The sequence below is a fragment of the Protobothrops mucrosquamatus genome, unplaced genomic scaffold, assembly GCF_001527695.2.
Source record: "Protobothrops mucrosquamatus isolate PMUCROS unplaced genomic scaffold, P.Mucros_1.0 scaffold_191, whole genome shotgun sequence".
NCBI classification, from domain to species: Eukaryota; Metazoa; Chordata; class Lepidosauria; order Squamata; family Viperidae; genus Protobothrops; species Protobothrops mucrosquamatus.
This window is the reverse complement of record NW_015386267.1, coordinates 152,591-170,243: the sequence shown is the minus strand read 5'-3', so window position 1 is coordinate 170,243 and position 17,653 is coordinate 152,591. Positions and strand designations below refer to the sequence as shown.

At 32.5% G+C, this 17,653-nt stretch overlaps 1 protein-coding gene across 1 annotated transcript in view; it reads left to right on the top strand.

The window, feature by feature from the left end:
• Positions 1-17,653, top strand: part of FARP2 (FERM, ARH/RhoGEF and pleckstrin domain protein 2) — a 64,473-nt gene that overhangs the window by 26,882 nt on the left and 19,938 nt on the right. Inside the window, exons 10-15 of the mRNA XM_015824531.1 lie at positions 1,016-1,179; positions 1,320-1,388; positions 2,747-2,804; positions 5,672-5,924; positions 15,098-15,249; positions 17,250-17,339. Of these exons, the coding sequence (XP_015680017.1) occupies positions 1,016-1,179; positions 1,320-1,388; positions 2,747-2,804; positions 5,672-5,924; positions 15,098-15,249; positions 17,250-17,339 (786 nt within the window). The remainder of the gene's footprint in view (positions 1-1,015; positions 1,180-1,319; positions 1,389-2,746; positions 2,805-5,671; positions 5,925-15,097; positions 15,250-17,249; positions 17,340-17,653) is intronic.

Below are 17,653 nucleotides of genomic sequence, written 5' to 3'. Positions count from 1 at the left end.
TATTTAATTAGACAAAGATGAGTTCCACTTATAATTTGAGAACACGACCTTTCTTTTGTACATGCTGATATTCTAAAACCAGTCATGTCTTGTATACACATGACAATGCACTCCTACGAGAGCCAAAACACTGATTGCCTTTTTCTGTAGTTGTCTCCCTAATATGAGCCATGCTTCTTCCTGAAGGCTCAAGCAACCCAGCATTCACTTTGTGCAAGGATATTATCTATTTATAGTTGTACCTAATTTGATATCAGAATTTCTTGTAGTTTTCTTCGCAGGATATTTTTTACTTCATGTGACAATTATTCATGTACATTGAAAAATGTTGCTCAGTGTAGAGTAGTGTGATTTAAGTAGTGAACATTTGACTTATAGTTATATTATTGGCACTTGGAAGAACATTACAGTATTTCAAAGATTGTCCTTTCAATTGATGCTAAATAGCCATTAGCTGAAGCACATATAAACTTTTCCCCCAAAGATGGCATTGTGCCACAAATGCCTAACACATGTCTACAGAAATTTTGGGGCAAAGTTTGGGGACACTATACTTATACTTTATTAGCAATAGGAGACACTAGTTTCATCCTTTTTGGAAGTTCTCAGGCTTAGAGATCTTCATACTAAATTGCTATGTTTAACCATTTCACAGAGCTATTTTGTTAACATAGTATCCTAAAAATGCTGTGACCAGTAACTTCTTAACATCTATTTTTAAGACTAAGAAATTATTTTTATTTTACTCCTGCTGGTATTTATTCATATTGATGAATGATTGTCTCCAGATGAATTTTGTCTTCATTTTTTTTTGTTCGAACACTTTGTGCAATTTAAATAGTTTCTATTTCCCATCCAAATCATTATAGTATAAAATTAGCTTATTTCTTTATTACCTTCCCACGATGATAAATTAATGGCTACTCTGTGTAGTTTAGATCTGCATTATAATATCTGTCTGACTGGATGAGAATTGAAATAGTGTGCTTGAGCCTTGTTTGTTTTGTGATACTAGGGTCCATATCAGGATACTTTGGAATTTCTTTTGGGAGGTAGAGATGAGTGCAAGAACCTCTGGAAGATATGTGTTGAATATCATACATTCTTTAGGTTATCCGATCAACCAAAAGCAAAACCAAAACCAGTCTTCTTCAGCAGAGGATCATCTTTCAGATACAGGTATAATATAACTCATTTTCTTTTGTTCCAAAAAAGGCATTCAAGAAATTTTTTCTCTCTTATTACTACAAAAATTAAAAGCACAGATTTAAATATGTTCTCATGAGGTTTTTAAAATATTTATACTTATTGTTTTACAGTGGGCGAACACAAAAACAATTGGTGGATTATGTTAGAGATAGTGGGTTGAAGAAAATTCCTTATGAAAGGTAATAAGCAGCAAACTGTTACTATTTTGGAATTTGTCTTATATGTTCCTTAGTCTTCTAAAATAATAGTGTTCTACTATTTATATTTAGAATAAATTTATAGCTGTACAATTAATTTGACTTTCTTTCCTAATAATTTTAAGTTTTGGTTTTCATGTTTTTAGCAACAACCTGGTCTTTTTGAATTCAAAATTCACTAAATTTAGTGAAGTTATTTTGATAATTGAATGTTGATTTATTTAAACACTTTCACTTCAGATAATGTCAATTGGAGGAATATCTTACAATTATTCTTTATATATATTTGTTCATTATTACAATAATCACAGCAAATGGTTATCTCTTACATGGAGTAATATTTGTAATGCTTTGAATTACATGTCCTAATCTCTTAATCCCTTATTTGTTACTGCAAAAGTAAGTTTGGACCCTATCTCATCTCCAATAGAAAAAAGAGTTGTATTGGGTATTAGTAAACATATGAAATTGTAATATGCAAGGGCAGGTTACTAGTCTTTTAAGTTCATTGTTATTTTACCAGATAAAAATTGTTCCAAAATTCCCACTTTGTACTCTGCGATGTTTAGCTGGAAATGTGGGTAATTTAATCCCAGGCCTACTACATGAAAAATATTTATTTTAATGCTAAAATATTAAGTTAGACGTTCTTAAAATGCTTAATACTTTTGAAGTTGTATGAATACTATGTTTGGTATATCTGAAGTCAAGAAAGAAACTTCATAATCTATAGCTTCTTAAAATATACATTATAATATGCGCTGTTTAGAATGTGACTGAATCTTTTCAGGATGTGCAACTAGAAGGAATGATTTTAATTGCTGGATAGGTAGGTTGGAGGTCTGTTTTGTCAGAGCCATTGTTTTCCTCCATCTGGACATTTGGTAGTTTAAACTTCAGAGATCCTATTGCGTGTTCAACCACCAACAGAGTTAGGATGATGGGAAAAGGAGATAAAATGAGATCGAAGGAACTCTCTAAGCAAGCCAGATTGCCCCCATTTTTGCTTAATTATATTTAGGGTTTAGTCGACTTTTACATTTTTTTCTTAAGCAATGTTATTTTAGATATTTTAATGCTGGGTTTACTTTATATAAAAACTAGTAACTTTTATATTTGTATATTTTATATTCTGAATATTGCAGTTCTGATTTGTAAACAATTTTTAGTAAGTTAAATTATGAATGTAGAAAGAGAAAGTTCTGAGTTTCATATTTTTACACATTAAGTAAGCTTGAAAGAATCTCTTTTGTAAAATCATCTACTTTTTTAACTTGTATACAGCAGAAAGGGAGCTTGGATTATTTCTCAGTTGCATATATCAACTTCTTTGTTTACAGGAGGCATAGCAAAACTAGAATGTCTGCTCACACCTCGAGTCCTGATGCACCCAAACAGGTTAGTCTTGAAATTAACCTGTTTTAAATAAAGTATCATGATTAAAAAGATTATGAAAATCACCTGATGCTTCTTAAATTTAAAATACATATTTTCTTTTTTATTTCTGGTAATGGTAGATAATTATGTATCTACCAATAAGTATGTATGTTATAGATTATATAGCACTATGTGCTACATTAACCAAAATGTAGTTTGTAAAAGCCTACAAAATAGGATTGTCTTGACAGCATGAAGATTCAAGTTTTTTTCTCTCTCTTAAATTCCATATGCCCCTGCCATAACCAGCTCTTAGTTTTAGGTTTGCTATGGAGGTTGAGAAAAGTGTGTACTGTTTAAACCTATCAGCAAAATATAAGTGGATGGAACTGTGCAATTTGTCCAAGTTCTCTTACTAAATATTGGATATTAACTCTTTTCAATAAGGAATTTAATTAATGAGGGGGCAGGTATTACCAGTATACTTACTTTTCAGTAAGTGTAATTTCTGATAGGAATGTGGATTTGTGTGGTTGCTGGAATATAATTAGCATAGTTGCATAGTCATATAATTACTGATCTTAGTCATCTATCAAGTTCAGAATTCGGAGCCAGCATAGTTTTCCAGTTAGGCCTTGAATGGAAGTGTATTTGTTAAATTGGAACAACTGCTGATTTTCAGCGGAGAACCTCTCATAGTTATAGGCTATTCTGACTACCATCATTCCTTTAAAGCTGTATCATTAAAACTAGATAAATTCATTTAATCGTGTGAGAATAACTTTCACCTCTCAGTATAAAATAAACATAATCTGTGTTTTGCTCCTTAATAGGATCCAAATAAGGTGATGTCTATACAAAGGAATCATTTAATGAACATATACCAGACACTTAAAATATCTAAAATCCATTTAAAATAGCTGGGATATAGCTTTATCAAATTAACACAAAAAAGATTGTATGCAAGATCCTACTTTCAAGAAACTAGATAGTAATGAAAAAGAAAAGTCAGACAAAAAATTAGGCTAGATGTTTAAAATCATGAGGTTTGCAATTTCAACTTTATCTTAAGATGGACTGAAAAAATACAGTTTAGATCTTATAGGTATCATGTTATAATATAGTTGTGAGAGAAAAAGGAAGTAGCAGCTGTAACTCACTCAAAATATATATCACCTCTCAATGGTGATATATCACCTCAATGGTGACACACAGAAGTGCCCTGGCTTGGCATACCAAAAGCACTGAGTAATCTCTACAATCTTCTTATTTGTCTCTGACTCTTAACTTCAACTGCATGCTTTAAGTAAGAATTTCTGGCTATTTCTCAATAAAATCACTATCCCTGCTTGGTGTGAAAATGGCATCATTTGTGCACATCCATACACACATGTATTTACATTGGACAAACACAACAACTTCAGAGATGAAGATTGTGTATGAATATTTGCAAATCAGCTATTACTATTCTAATAGTAATTTACTATTACTTGATTTGCAAACTGTTTGACTTTAATCTCTCCTACTATATTTGCCAATATATAGACATTTATCAGAAAATTGATAGAGCAGAATAATGTGGATTCAAAGAAACATTTTTTTCTACATTGTTCTGTAGATCAGATTTCCTCACGAACCTCAGTTTTAAACCTATAATTTTTCTTCTACCTGCTAAGTCCTTTGACTCCACCAACCATCTCTCTTTGCTCCATGTACTCCCCTAAGTATTGCCACCAATATAGTCTTACAATGAAAATGCAGGAGTTACCTGTGGCTTTATATGGTATGAAAAGCCAGTAGAACTAAAGTTACAAAAACAACATTGTACAGGTTGTCCTCGACTTACAACAATTCATATAGTGACTGTTCAAAGTTACAACTACACTGAAATAAGTGACTTATAACAGCTTTTCACTCTTAAGACCGTTGCAGCATCTCCACAGTCATGTGATCAAAATTCAGATGCTTAGTTGTGGTACCTGGATCATGTGATCACCTTTTGCAACCACCTGACAAGCAAAGTCAGTGGGGAAACCAAATTCACTTAACGATTCATGTTACTAACTTAAAACTGCAGTGATTCACTTAACAAATAGGGCAAAAAAAGTCACAAAATGGGGCAAAACTCATTTAACAAATGTCTCACTTAGCAACTTAAATTTTGGGCTCAGTTGTGGTCATAAGTCAAGGACTACCTGTATGTCATAAATTGTATGCATATACTCATACACAATTAAGGTGAAATGCATTTAGATTTCAAATATTTATACCGATTTGTATAGCCTTCTTTTTAATTGATGTAATTCTGGGTGGCTGACAAAAGTTTAAAAATATAATACAAATACTGTATAAAATATATTTCACCATGAACTAAAATATAAAGCCGCTGTCACAATATGCCAGTGTATGGACTCACATACTCTTTTAACCCCCATTCCCATGAAAATAGCTAAGTCTTTCAAGACATTCTGAAATAATATAGCATCTCTTTATGTGTGGCTTGTTTTGATAGTTACGTCAACAAGCTGTCATATAAGCAACCAACAAATGTCACTCTGCCATGTGTTGATAATGTTACTAAGAACCCAATATTTGATTATATTGCCATTTGGATAGTAATGTAATGTAAAAGTCACATATCTTTCCTAGTTACAGAAGACATGCAGCTTTTATATTTCTATGCAATATAACAAAAATAAAATGGGCTGCTAAAGCCTTGAAATGGAGCAAAGATAAAAATTATTTTTTTGCTATTGAGTTATACATGTTATTCTAGTTTCATGATTTTAGAGAATAAGTTCCTCAACTAATTTATATATTTTATGTCTGACCTTCTTAGATTCATGGTGAAATAATTGATCTAATAATAAATTTTCTTTTTTCTCCAGAGTATCTCATTTACAGAAGGGTTAAGAATCCCAGCATCCAGTGCATGCACATATGCCTCCTTCCATATGGATAATTTATTATCTTCAAACATTGCCAGCTTGTCCTCTTTGACAGAAAGCAATTCTTTCTTTTTGGAACCCAGAATGTCACTTGGAGGGAGCTTGTCAGCAGAAGGAAATAGTATAATATCAGAAGAAACTGGGAACAAAGTGGTACAACAGCCTGGATCACCAAACCTCCAGTCATTCCAAGGTGTTGGGATTTGTAATGTTGAAGAAAACTGTAGCCCCATTTGTTCTGATATTGAGAATCATTGTGCTTTAGAAATAGCAGTAGATAAGTATAGCAAACAAGGCAGGATAACTTACAACAATGACAATGATGAGGATGATGATTTTACCACAAGCATGATCATTGCTGGTAAACAACATCGGCTTCAAGGTAGGGATGCCCCTCTTGTAAAGCTAGTTAGTTCTCAGCTTCATGTTTCAGAGGAGTTCATTGATGATGATCCAGCTGAAATCTCCTTTTTTGCTGGAGGCTCTGAAGCTTTTTCTTATTTGTATGATGGCCTAGATTTAAAGGATTCGAATCTTTCTAAGTATCTCTCAGAGTCACCTACTTTAACTAAAGAAATTTTGCAACAGAATATAGTATCCTCTCATTCAAGTCCTGATAGATATTCAATTGAAGCAGTAGATATGAATGTGGATGATGAATTTGAAGGAGATAGTGATTTCAATGGAAATCAGCAGCCATCAGATACCTCAGAATTATTTGAAGTTAAAGCACAGGCAAGCAGAATGCAAAGTCTCCTGAGTCCTTCTGAAACTAGTTCACTGATTAATAACCAATCTGAAAGTAGCTCTCTCAACAATTTAACATTAAATGGCACACCATTTATGCATACTTACAGCTCTGCTAATCAGTCTGAAGCTAGTTCTATGGTGAATTTTCCAGCATATTCAGTTCGTTCTGAATCAAGCTCAGCTCTTCAGTTCACTGACATTATTGACCAATTAGAACAACTGAGTTACCCACCTACCACTACAGAAGACTCTAGTAGTTCTGATGATTCATGGGATTCAGAATCTGCACCTCCATTAGATATAAACCTCTTTTTTAGTAATCCTTTTGCTCAGGCTACAGTAGAAAATTTCTCTCTTGACTTTCAGAATAATCTCAAAAATCTCACTAAGGAAGATAAATCAGAAAATACGTGCACAAACCATTAATATTTGGGATGATACAGCACATTAATTTATGCTGATTAGAATCAGATTTTAAAAAAATCTGAGCATCATTTTTCCTGATTATTTTCAGTCATTGGAATATAAATTTGTAGACTAGATCACTTGTTGATTCTCATCATTCCAATTTTTTTAAGGCATCAAAAACAAGTTACATTGCAGTGAAGGCATCAGTAGTAAATACAAGGCACTGTAATATATATTCATTTATTAAATATTTTTAAACTTTTTGTTATGAAAATAATAATGTATGGTAGGTGTGTGTGAGAGACAGACAAATAGACAGACAGACAAAAGTCCTGAGTTATATTTTCCAGAAGTCCTTAAAACATTATACTTTGCCTATTTTTTCAGTAACTCTTGTTACTGAGGCTAATTCTATTATCTTACAAAAAGAAGCATGATTTTCGGGACTGGAATGAAAACAGGCCCATCTGCAGTTTTGAAGTAAGCTAGCCGTAGGAAGATGTATAATACTTACATTCTTGTCCTTTGTATTTCTAGAATTTACAAATTACATGTTTTTTTTAAAAAATAAGTGCAATTATTAGTATATCACATTGCTTGCATTTTCAATATGTAACAAACTATTTTTATATTCTCAGGTATTAGGAATATGTGAATTTATTGGTACGTTTTATAGTAACAGTTATAAACACTTTACAGTATAAACTTTATAAACAGCTATAATCACTATAAATTCCAGGCAATGAATGAATGAATGAATGAATGAATGAATGAATGAATGAATGAATGAATGAATGAATATAATATATCACAGCATTCTTGAATAAAGCAAATTGAACATGCTGGACAAACTACACTAGCCTTTAAAAAAAATCAGGATGTGGGCAGCATAGTATGCAATGAAATGCTGATTTGGGTATTGAAACTAGAGATTCATGGTATTCAATAGAATTTTGCATGGAAAAGCGTAAATGTGTATGAATAAATGTCCAATTCATTCTGTTGTTTAAAAAAGGGAGTTTTCCCTGTTTTCATGATTCTTATTCTGTTTCTTTTAACAAAATCATAGTTCAAGAGCTGTTTGTTCATTCTTAAACAGTCTATGCTGTAGAAGTCATTTTTTTCATCTTGCAATAGTCTGAATTCCTCAAAGCTCTTAGGTTTTATAGAAAAAATATCTCGACGATAGATTGGTCCTCTAAGGGTCAACAATCAAGCAGGAAAACATAGTGGGGTTTTTTCAGATAGGAATATTAAAGATCCTGTATAAAATAAGTATGTTTTCAGATAGTTGCAGCAGCCACATCAATCCATAAAATTCCATTATATACTGATAGGATATTTGATTGCAATAGATGAGATGTGATCTGATTAGGTATATATCAGATACATTTATTTTGTATAGTATATTATTATAGATCTGTATTCATTCTATATTAAATAGTTATTTTGATCAATTTAAAAATAGTAAGAAGATTGGTGGTGTTGTGTAACTAAAGAGCCACACATAGTCGAGCTTTTGAGGAACACTATTTGTGTTACTACGTGGGTGTCATAGCAAGTGGCGTAGCTGATGGATTGGCTGATTTTGCATGTTTAAATAGGGTCAGAGTTGGTTACTGCTTGAACAGGAGATTACAGAACTAGACCAAGAAATCTTTTAAAAAATCTGAAAGGCAGTGGCAAATCTTTTTCCAAAAACCCAACATGGACATACCTCTATTCACCAGTCAAGTTTAACCAAAAATGTATTTTACTGTTGTTTTTGTAGAATCAAATATTTCAGCTCTAATCTCAGTTTTAATCATTATTGTTATCTCTTAATTAGGTAGAATTACACTTATTTAACAGTCTTGTTCATCTGAGATATATATTAATCATTATTAGATAATACTATAAGATAATAATACATATCTTAAAATATTTCTTTAGGGCATTACTTAAAATATGTTCATATTCTCACTTTTTCATTTTGTAAATTTTTAAATATTATATGGAATGATTAGACTTTTATAACAAAATTCTTAATATTGACTGTTGGTTACTTACCCTTTAATGTTAAACTTCCTCCCAAGAAATATTGCATATTAGAGGGCGCAAGGTGACTAAATAAATACTGTGGACTTTTTTTTTACAAGTCTTTATGCTAACCTTAAGGAATAAATTATATTGGTAAAATTTACTTGTAGCATATTAGGAGACTCAACCACTAAATAATGAAAAAACATTCCTAGGTACAGTTCTTTGAGAAGCTGTCATAAAAAGAATGAGGGCGTTCCTTCAATAGATGGAATATATTAAAAATACATTATAATTCCATTAGTGACAAAGTATAACAGGTTGCCTTCAAAATATACTGTAATTACTTTTATTACATGTTTTATAATGCAAATTATTTGTGCCTTGCTATAAGCAATTTCATGTTATTGATGCTTACTTATTAGGAAAAATATTCTTAGACTGTAAATTCTTAATTATTTATCATGATCATCTACATAATATGAATGCTTTATACATCATTGTTTCTGTTGAAATTGATTTTATATCTACGGATTTGTATTGATAATTTTGAAATTACATATCCAATAAAATTAGAAGGTATTCAATATAAATAAGAACACATGTTTTAACTTTTTTTCCTTGCTCTTTCTCAAAAGAGAATCATTATTAATTTTCTCAGGCTTTCCTCATTTGCTGTCCGATATTTACAGTAGCAGTAAATTTTTAAGCAAATATGAAATACAACAAATGTTTTTTCTAAAACATTTTGTTTTTTGATATTTAGTATAAGTTACTACTTTGGTGTGATATATTCTTGCTCACAGTTAAAATTTACTTTACTCATGCAATTAGATCATTGTTAGGTACAAAAAAGAAAACAGGCCTAAACAAGTGATGCCAGTTCTATATCAGTAAGATAATCTGCATATCCATATTGCTTGAATTTAAAGTTATTATAATTGATTTATATTTTTATTTATTTGATTTACATGGTCACCAGCTAATATTTAGGTCTCCTTCCTTATCAACAAATCTCTGGAATCAAAGGTCCTTAAAATTTCCCACGGTAAACATGTAGAGCTTTTAAACTTTAAGCACACTTAACATTTTTCGTTCTTACTCTTGAATGTCATCATATTTTGTGTCACAATTCAGGTTATAATTGTAGGAAAAGATGCAGCAGGGAGATACTTATAATACATGCTCAAACTCTTTAAGTATCCTGTGCCCATCCACCCACATTTTCCATTCAAGCAGAAGATTACTATAAGCATCTAAATATCTTTATTGATTACCTTTAGGTGACATGTTTCAGTGATTAAATCAGACTTCTTTCCACTATTCCTAGGTTTTTGGAGCCATTCAGATTCAGCCATATGATCTTAACTGAGGGCAAAAGTTAATGAGAAACCTGAATCTTCAGTCTAAATTAGCTTTGTTCCTTTCAATAATGGCATTACAAATTTAAATGTAGATACTGTTTTTTCTAGCTTAAGAGTATAATCATGTAATAGTTAAAACTTAATGTTAAAATGTGGCAGTGCTTCTGTTATTTCAGGAACACTTTGCAATGCTGCTCACAAGTTATTTTTAGAATAACACCAATACCACAGTAGCATAGTCACTTACAAAAATGTTTACATTTTTAGAGAACTTCATATAATATCCACCTTCCCATATAACTGAACATTTGTCATTGATTGGGAAATTACTCATTCTCAGTATTTCTTAAAATATTAAACTCCCCTTAAAGATGTTATTTTAGTCAGGACATGTTTTTAATATTATTGGCATTGTTGAACAATGTTAGAGAATTATACTTTGTGAATATGAAGTTTCAGAAACAGATCTTGAGGAATTACTATTTCAAGTAAGTAAAATATTTTCCTTGGGATATTTATCTTATCCCTTTTAATCTCCATGTACTATTATATGAATATATGCCACATCCTGGGAAGAAAGTTTTTGGATTTTTATAGTGAGCAAGTTGCGGATTCCCTAGTTCCCTTGAATTGCACTCAGTTTTATTCTGATAATTGGTGTTACACCATTATGACTAATATTTATAATTATTTGTAGAAGGCAAAAAGATAAATGGCAATTACAATTTTCCAACCTTCAGTATAATTTAATAACTGAACTGACTGGTTTTTAAGCAACTGTGCAAATGTAATGTTACATTAAGAGTTTTGGTTAAAAGATTTCACTAGACAATGAAGCACCTGCACAAGATACATGCTTCAGTCTGCTTTTGATGCTTTTATTAAAAGTAAAGAAGCATTTCAGAATTTGTAGTTTTCATTGAGAAATCATTTACATTTCTTTTCTTAGTGGCTTGTTATTGCTTAATATTTATACAACTTCCTGATCTCAGAGCATTTTCTATACCCGTTTGATATCTTCTAATAGATCCTATATGTTTGTCAGCACTTATTTGATAAATGGAGGCTTAGGTTGATACAAAGTATGATTCAATAAAGCTCAAAGCTGAGTTCAACTTTTAAGGTGAAACTTCAAGGATGTTATTAACCAAATACTGCATCAGAATTTTATTTGGTTCTGCACTTAAACTTTGGACAAAACATTGGAACTCACTAAAGCAAACTGGCTGAGGAATTCTGGGAGTTGAAGTCCACAAGTTTTAAAGTTGCCAAGGTTGAGGACCCCTGCACTAAAGTATCCAAAAAAATGGCCCACAAGGCTGATACTCACATTCATCCCTCTTAGAACTCCTTTGTGTAATAAACTTTTTACACAAAATAATTAATGATTGTTCCCATACTAGGAATCCCAACATTAAAAAAATATTCTTGCTAAAGAATAAGAACTATTTTAATAATTCATATCAAAATATAGGAAGTAGAAAGGATGAATAGATTTTAGAAATGCATTTCTGTTCAAAGTATATAGAAAAAGGATCTTGCACATAGGACGATTCAGCTTTTTTAGAAAATATTTCTATAACTTTTAGTTCCTGGTATTAAGCCATATGTGGGCCTGGAATGTGACCTTTGTGTATGTGTGTGGTATGTCTTTTTTCTTGCAGAGATGAAATATATAATAAAGAATTCCCAAGTCCTCTGTTTTGCAGCGACAAACAGTGATTGTGATATATAATTTGTGAAGCAGTGGAGAAACGTTAGGGGATTCAGTATTATAAAGTAATTGATCTTTGTTTAGAGACCTTGGTTTTTAATGTTCTTATACGATGAGGCAGTATTTTAATAAATGTACTGCTTTTGCTCACTTCTAAGTAGATTAAATTAAGGAAGAATGGGGGAACAGAGACTATTGGAAATCTGAATGGACATTAATAATGGAATAGCTTCCTTCTTTCCCTGAATGTTTCCAAGTGGGCAAACATTGAACAAGTGTATAAAACAAATAAAGCAAATTTGGAGTAGAAGAGGAAGGATAGCCCAGTCTAAAAAAATAGCCATTTGTGGAACTGATGTAGCTATAATATGCATGTTAAGTTTCCAGAATATTAACCTATTCATATTTTAACAAAAAGAGTGTATTGTGATACACCTAACAGATATTCTATATGCATGCTGACCCCCAATTTTTTTTAAAGATTTAAATAATAGTTCAAACTAGACTTTGCTATGTGTTGTACTGTACTTTGGCATTATTTTGCCTTTTCCAAGTATTTTATTGGTGAAATGCTTATTGAGATATAAATTATTAAAGGACAGCTAAAATTACTGGATCTTTTATTTTAACTAACAGATGTGTGTGAAATTGAAGATATAATCCTGCATCATTTTGGTATACCTGTGTTCCCACTTCTTTGGCAAATAATTTCTATCTGTATTTTAAACAATCTTCTGCTAAAAACCTTCACACAACTTCACTGTCGTGATGCAGGCAAAACAAGAGGATGCAGTGGCAATGGAAGACACATCTTTTACATGCTCAGAATATTTCATCCACAGATACAAGGCCTTAGGTAATTGGGAGACAGAGTATCGAAACTTCAGGATGCTAGATTGTAATACTCCTCCTAGGCCTACACTTAAACTAGTGGTTTTGCTCAGGTTTTGAGTCTTTCTACAAAGGAACCTGTGTACATTCATTTTATTAGATTTTTTTAATCCCACTTTTATAAACGACTCAAGGTGGCGAACATACATAATACCTCTTCTTCCTCCTATTTTGCCCACAACAACAATGGTGTGAAATGGGTTGCACTGAGAAAGAGTGATTGTCCCAAAGGCACCAGACTGAGTTTTCATGCTTAAGACAGGCTACCAATTAAGAGTCTCCTATGTTTTAGGCCAGTGCCTTAACCACTACCATGCTCTCATACATATTTCAATTAGACACTAACACCTTCCTCAGTTTTGTATCAAAATACTTCTATCAATTGAGTTCTTATAATAAAAACATTTTGCAGAGAGTGACAAATTCTGAGACTATATATTTTAACTTAGATAAATATTCATAGCATTTTGTGCTCTTTGAAATAGCTTAAAACAAATAGCAAAGAAAAATATTTTCTCCTGAAAAGGAACAATAAACTGGACTGGTTGCAAACTGCAGACATTAATTCATTTCCTCCTTTAAATTTAATTTCTTGAACTAAAACGGTTTTCCAGTAAATGGTTTTTCCTCCAAATAACAAATGTCAGTAATTTTCATTCTTGCGGATCTTACAAATGCTGGCACAAGTGGAAAATATTATATGAGCTAATGTATAGTGCAGATATGCAGTGGTTTGGCATAGAATGTTAATAGTTAACTTCTTCCCTGAATCTCTTCCAGGTGACTAAGTGTAACATTATTTAGCTTCCTCAGACTGTGCAAATACTTGTACTGAAACGTCCTTTCCTTCTCATGCTACCTCCCCCTTACTTCATTCACGACTTTTTAAACAGCTTTACTTCCTGAGTCAAAAGACCAGCAGCCAATATTGTAGCAGAAAGCTTGCAGTTGGCTCTTTCCCAGCTTTGTAATCTACTTTGAAAGTAAGTCTTGGAAAAACTCTGCACGTCTGCTTATTTGTATCATTACTGTACAGTGATGTTTTTGGACAGTTTGACATAACTTTTTTAAAAATCATACAATTAAGAATAAATGTCTCCCAGAGCACAAAGACACATGTTGTTTTTCTAAGAATACACAGGATGGAATTTGGAGTGGGAGTGGCAAACTATTTGAAAGCATTCTTTTCGTATCAGCATCAGCGTAGGAGACGCCTCTGGTAAGGCCCTCTGCAAAACAGTTCTGTCATGGGAAACCAAGCAAGATAGTTATTAGTTGCAACATTAAAAATGTCAGCCAAACTGAAGGTTTAAATAACGATAAGAATTTGTTTTCTGAATAATAAATAGCAATGCTGTGGTACAAAAATTTATTGTAAAATCTGCAACTCTTGAAACTGAGTAATATAATTGCTTGCAAAAGGGAAACTCTGGGCGTCAGCTACCAACTTTCTGTGCATAGCACTTGATATGTGCCAAGTTTTAGAGGGAAAGCTAGAAAAATTGGACTAGATATTTTAGCTTGGAATCTCTAATTAGTAAACACTTTGACAAATTTGTTGCTTCTCCGGTTGTCTCTTTCTATTTCCTGGGTCTCTTTTCTTGGCAGTTATCTTCTTGTGGATGACTCTTCTTCAAATGCTGATTGATAACTGAAAATTGTCACTATATAATTAATGATGCCAAGGTTGTGCCAATAGTTAGCTTAAAGTTTCTCCAGAGAGTTTGAAGGGATTTCAGTCCTTGGTCTCTTTTTCCTAAAACCACATTTCCTGTCTCTGCAAAAAGTTTCTCAGATTAGTTGTACTGTATTCTGAAATAATGAATTGTGCATCTATTTATGTTTTTTTTTTGCTTTTCATTTCCACTTTTCCGAAGGCATTATGATTAGCATGTTATAGAAGTGATTCATCCAAAGGAGCATGTTAATTCAGTGCTGCGCAACTTCGATTATTTAAACATAAGAATTGCAGGTGGGGGGGGGGATTGACTTCCATTTTTTTTATCTTAGAATTCAAATTTTAGCTAATACTGGTTTGAACTTGAGCAAATCATAACATTTTCATGGACTACTTAAAATATATGAGGGCTTGTTAATTTACTTTAAAGTTAAAGGAGGCAAGAATTGCTTTTACGTAGATTTATACCTACTTTAGTATTTTATAAAAGGAGATATTGTTTCACTATTTTCTTTCCCCTTCCTTTCTTATGTGATGCTTAGGTCCTCAACTATCTTCTTTTAAAGTGAAGAGTCCAGCGTCCATGAGTCCCCCATTACAGGAAACTGTGAGCCAGGGCTCATCTCCTGTGCTAAGTCCTGTCCTGAGTGATGTTAGTGAAGCCAGGTTTGAAGAGGATGAAATGAGACATAAAGTAAGTGGGTAAAAAGCAGTTGACAACAAGTAGTACAATTTCCATTCCTCCTTATTGCATTATTCCCAGCTTGTTATTTTCTTTGTTACGTGTTAATATTATTTCTGCAAGTTTGCCAATGCCTGTCATAGTAGTCTTACTGCAAAGGATACAGTATATTGGGGCCACTTCGCATATGATATCTTTGTTGTGTGGCTTCCCATCCAAAAGAGTTCAGGACAAATAAGTACACTACAGTTACCAAAAATAACAAATGCTGTATTATCTTTTCATAGCCAGGAATCAATAAAAGTCTGTTCTTATGAGCTCATGATATTTTTACATTGAAGTTAATAATGTATAAATTAAATTCAATTTAAAATGTAAATACATTCAACAGTTACAGGTATTCATTTTTAAAACCAGACTATTAGAATAAGGCTCATAGTTACGGGCAAAGTAAGGGCTTACACAAGATTTTAATGCTCATTTTGCAAATTCAGCAAAACTCTTAGGTAATTTACCTTTATTAACATTATTGATTATATAACTATTATGTAAATGTTCTAAAAGTTCTCAAGACCAAAAGACAAAGTCATTAGACACAAAAGGAAAACTTCATATCTTGAATTGAAAGAATATGGTCAATTTAGGCCTTTATTTTTTCCTTTTGCTCAAAATCATGTAATAAGATGTACAAGATGGGGATCTACTACCTAAATGGATAATTAATTATATATTGAAAAATATCCAGTATTTATATTATGGTTCACTGTGACTAGAAAATTATGCACTGCATGATTTTGTACCGTACTGGCGTCACGAATACACTCCCAATGTTAAATGACCATTTGTTGAAGACATGTCCTCATAACAAAACCTTTATGCTAACCTGCTAAGATAGATTGAAGCTAAATCAAAATCATCCAGCAGGAAAATTGTGTTTTTACAACTTTCTGGAAAATGTAATATTAACTTCTAAGTGAACATTCTGATTCACTTGGAGAAAACCCCTGAAGGAAGTTATTAACTGCCAGGCTCACTTTGGCCTGTTGCAGGACCATTTCCTTCAATCTAGCCCTGGTGTCTTTATGGCTGCCAAAGAGAACAGAAACTGCCAGACAATCAAATTTTGTTTTTTCCGATTCATTTTTTAAGGCTCAGATAGAAATGGTGACCTTGGGGAAGATTGCCATTCCTATTGAACACCTCTATCTCCAGGTGGTTGGTTTTTTTCTGTGTAAGGCTTAGCACTTTCTAGGCGAACAGCTAAGGAAGACAGATCCTTCATCCTCCCTGCTTCTTTCCCTTTTCTATACCTGCCCTTCTCTCCACACTTTCCTTACAATAGCTTCTAAAACTGCCCCTGTATGACAGCAGCAATTTTTGGGCCTTGTTTTGGAAGTGAAGCAAAAAGACATTATGAGCAATGTTTTTTAAACTGGTATAATTTATTCCTGTCTTGAAGTGAGGAGGAAGGCATAATGTGAGGTGTGGGGAGAAGCCCACTGACTAGCATTGCTTCCACTGCTGCTTGAGACTAAAAGGAAGTAGGATTCTGTCATGTTATCCCATACATTTTGGCTCAGAAAATAAAGGAACTAGAGAAATTATACTGGCTAGTTTGCCTAACTGGATAAGGATTCCTGAATGTAAACACCAAATGAATGAAGTCTGAATGCAGTGTAATTCTCTTGGACATTCAGTCTGCATTAGAGTGCTCATTTTCATCAGCCTTAACTCCCATTGGTAGTGCATTCATGAATTAGGCAAAATCATTTGTATTTCTTGGTTGCAGGTAAAATGTATTGAAAGCAGCCAGTTTGGACATGGGATATAGAGATAGAGATAGAGATAGAGATATATATTTATTTATTCATGTCTGAGAACTAATTGCCCAAAAAATACTTTATTTATCTCAATATATATTTTAAATGTTAAAGCAATTTGAATACAGTAATACCACATGTTTCATGTAGCATTTCTACTTTATTTACTGGGAATTTGTTTATTTCTTTCAGAAATGCCCAACAGACAAAGCATATTTCATTGCAAAGGAAATCCTTGCTACTGAACGAACATATCTAAAAGACCTGGAAGTTCTAACTCTAGTAATTCATTTAAACCTACATTTATTAACTATTTCCTCTTTCCTGAAGAATTATTATACTATATGGAAGAATATATTTGAATCAGTTCTGTTTTTTTAATCTGCCTCTGTTACTCATTCAAAGGAGATGCTCAAAATTCCATGGCCAATGTTTGTGTCTTTCCATCTTCCCAATGTTTTGTTGTACTGTATTTTAGGAATTGTAGGATTGTTGCAGCAGGTCAGATTTGAAGGCAAAAGATGTTTCCAAGTGAATGGGGCGCTTATCTAACACTAGTCTGTATTTTTTTCTTCACAATAGGAAATTGATTTATA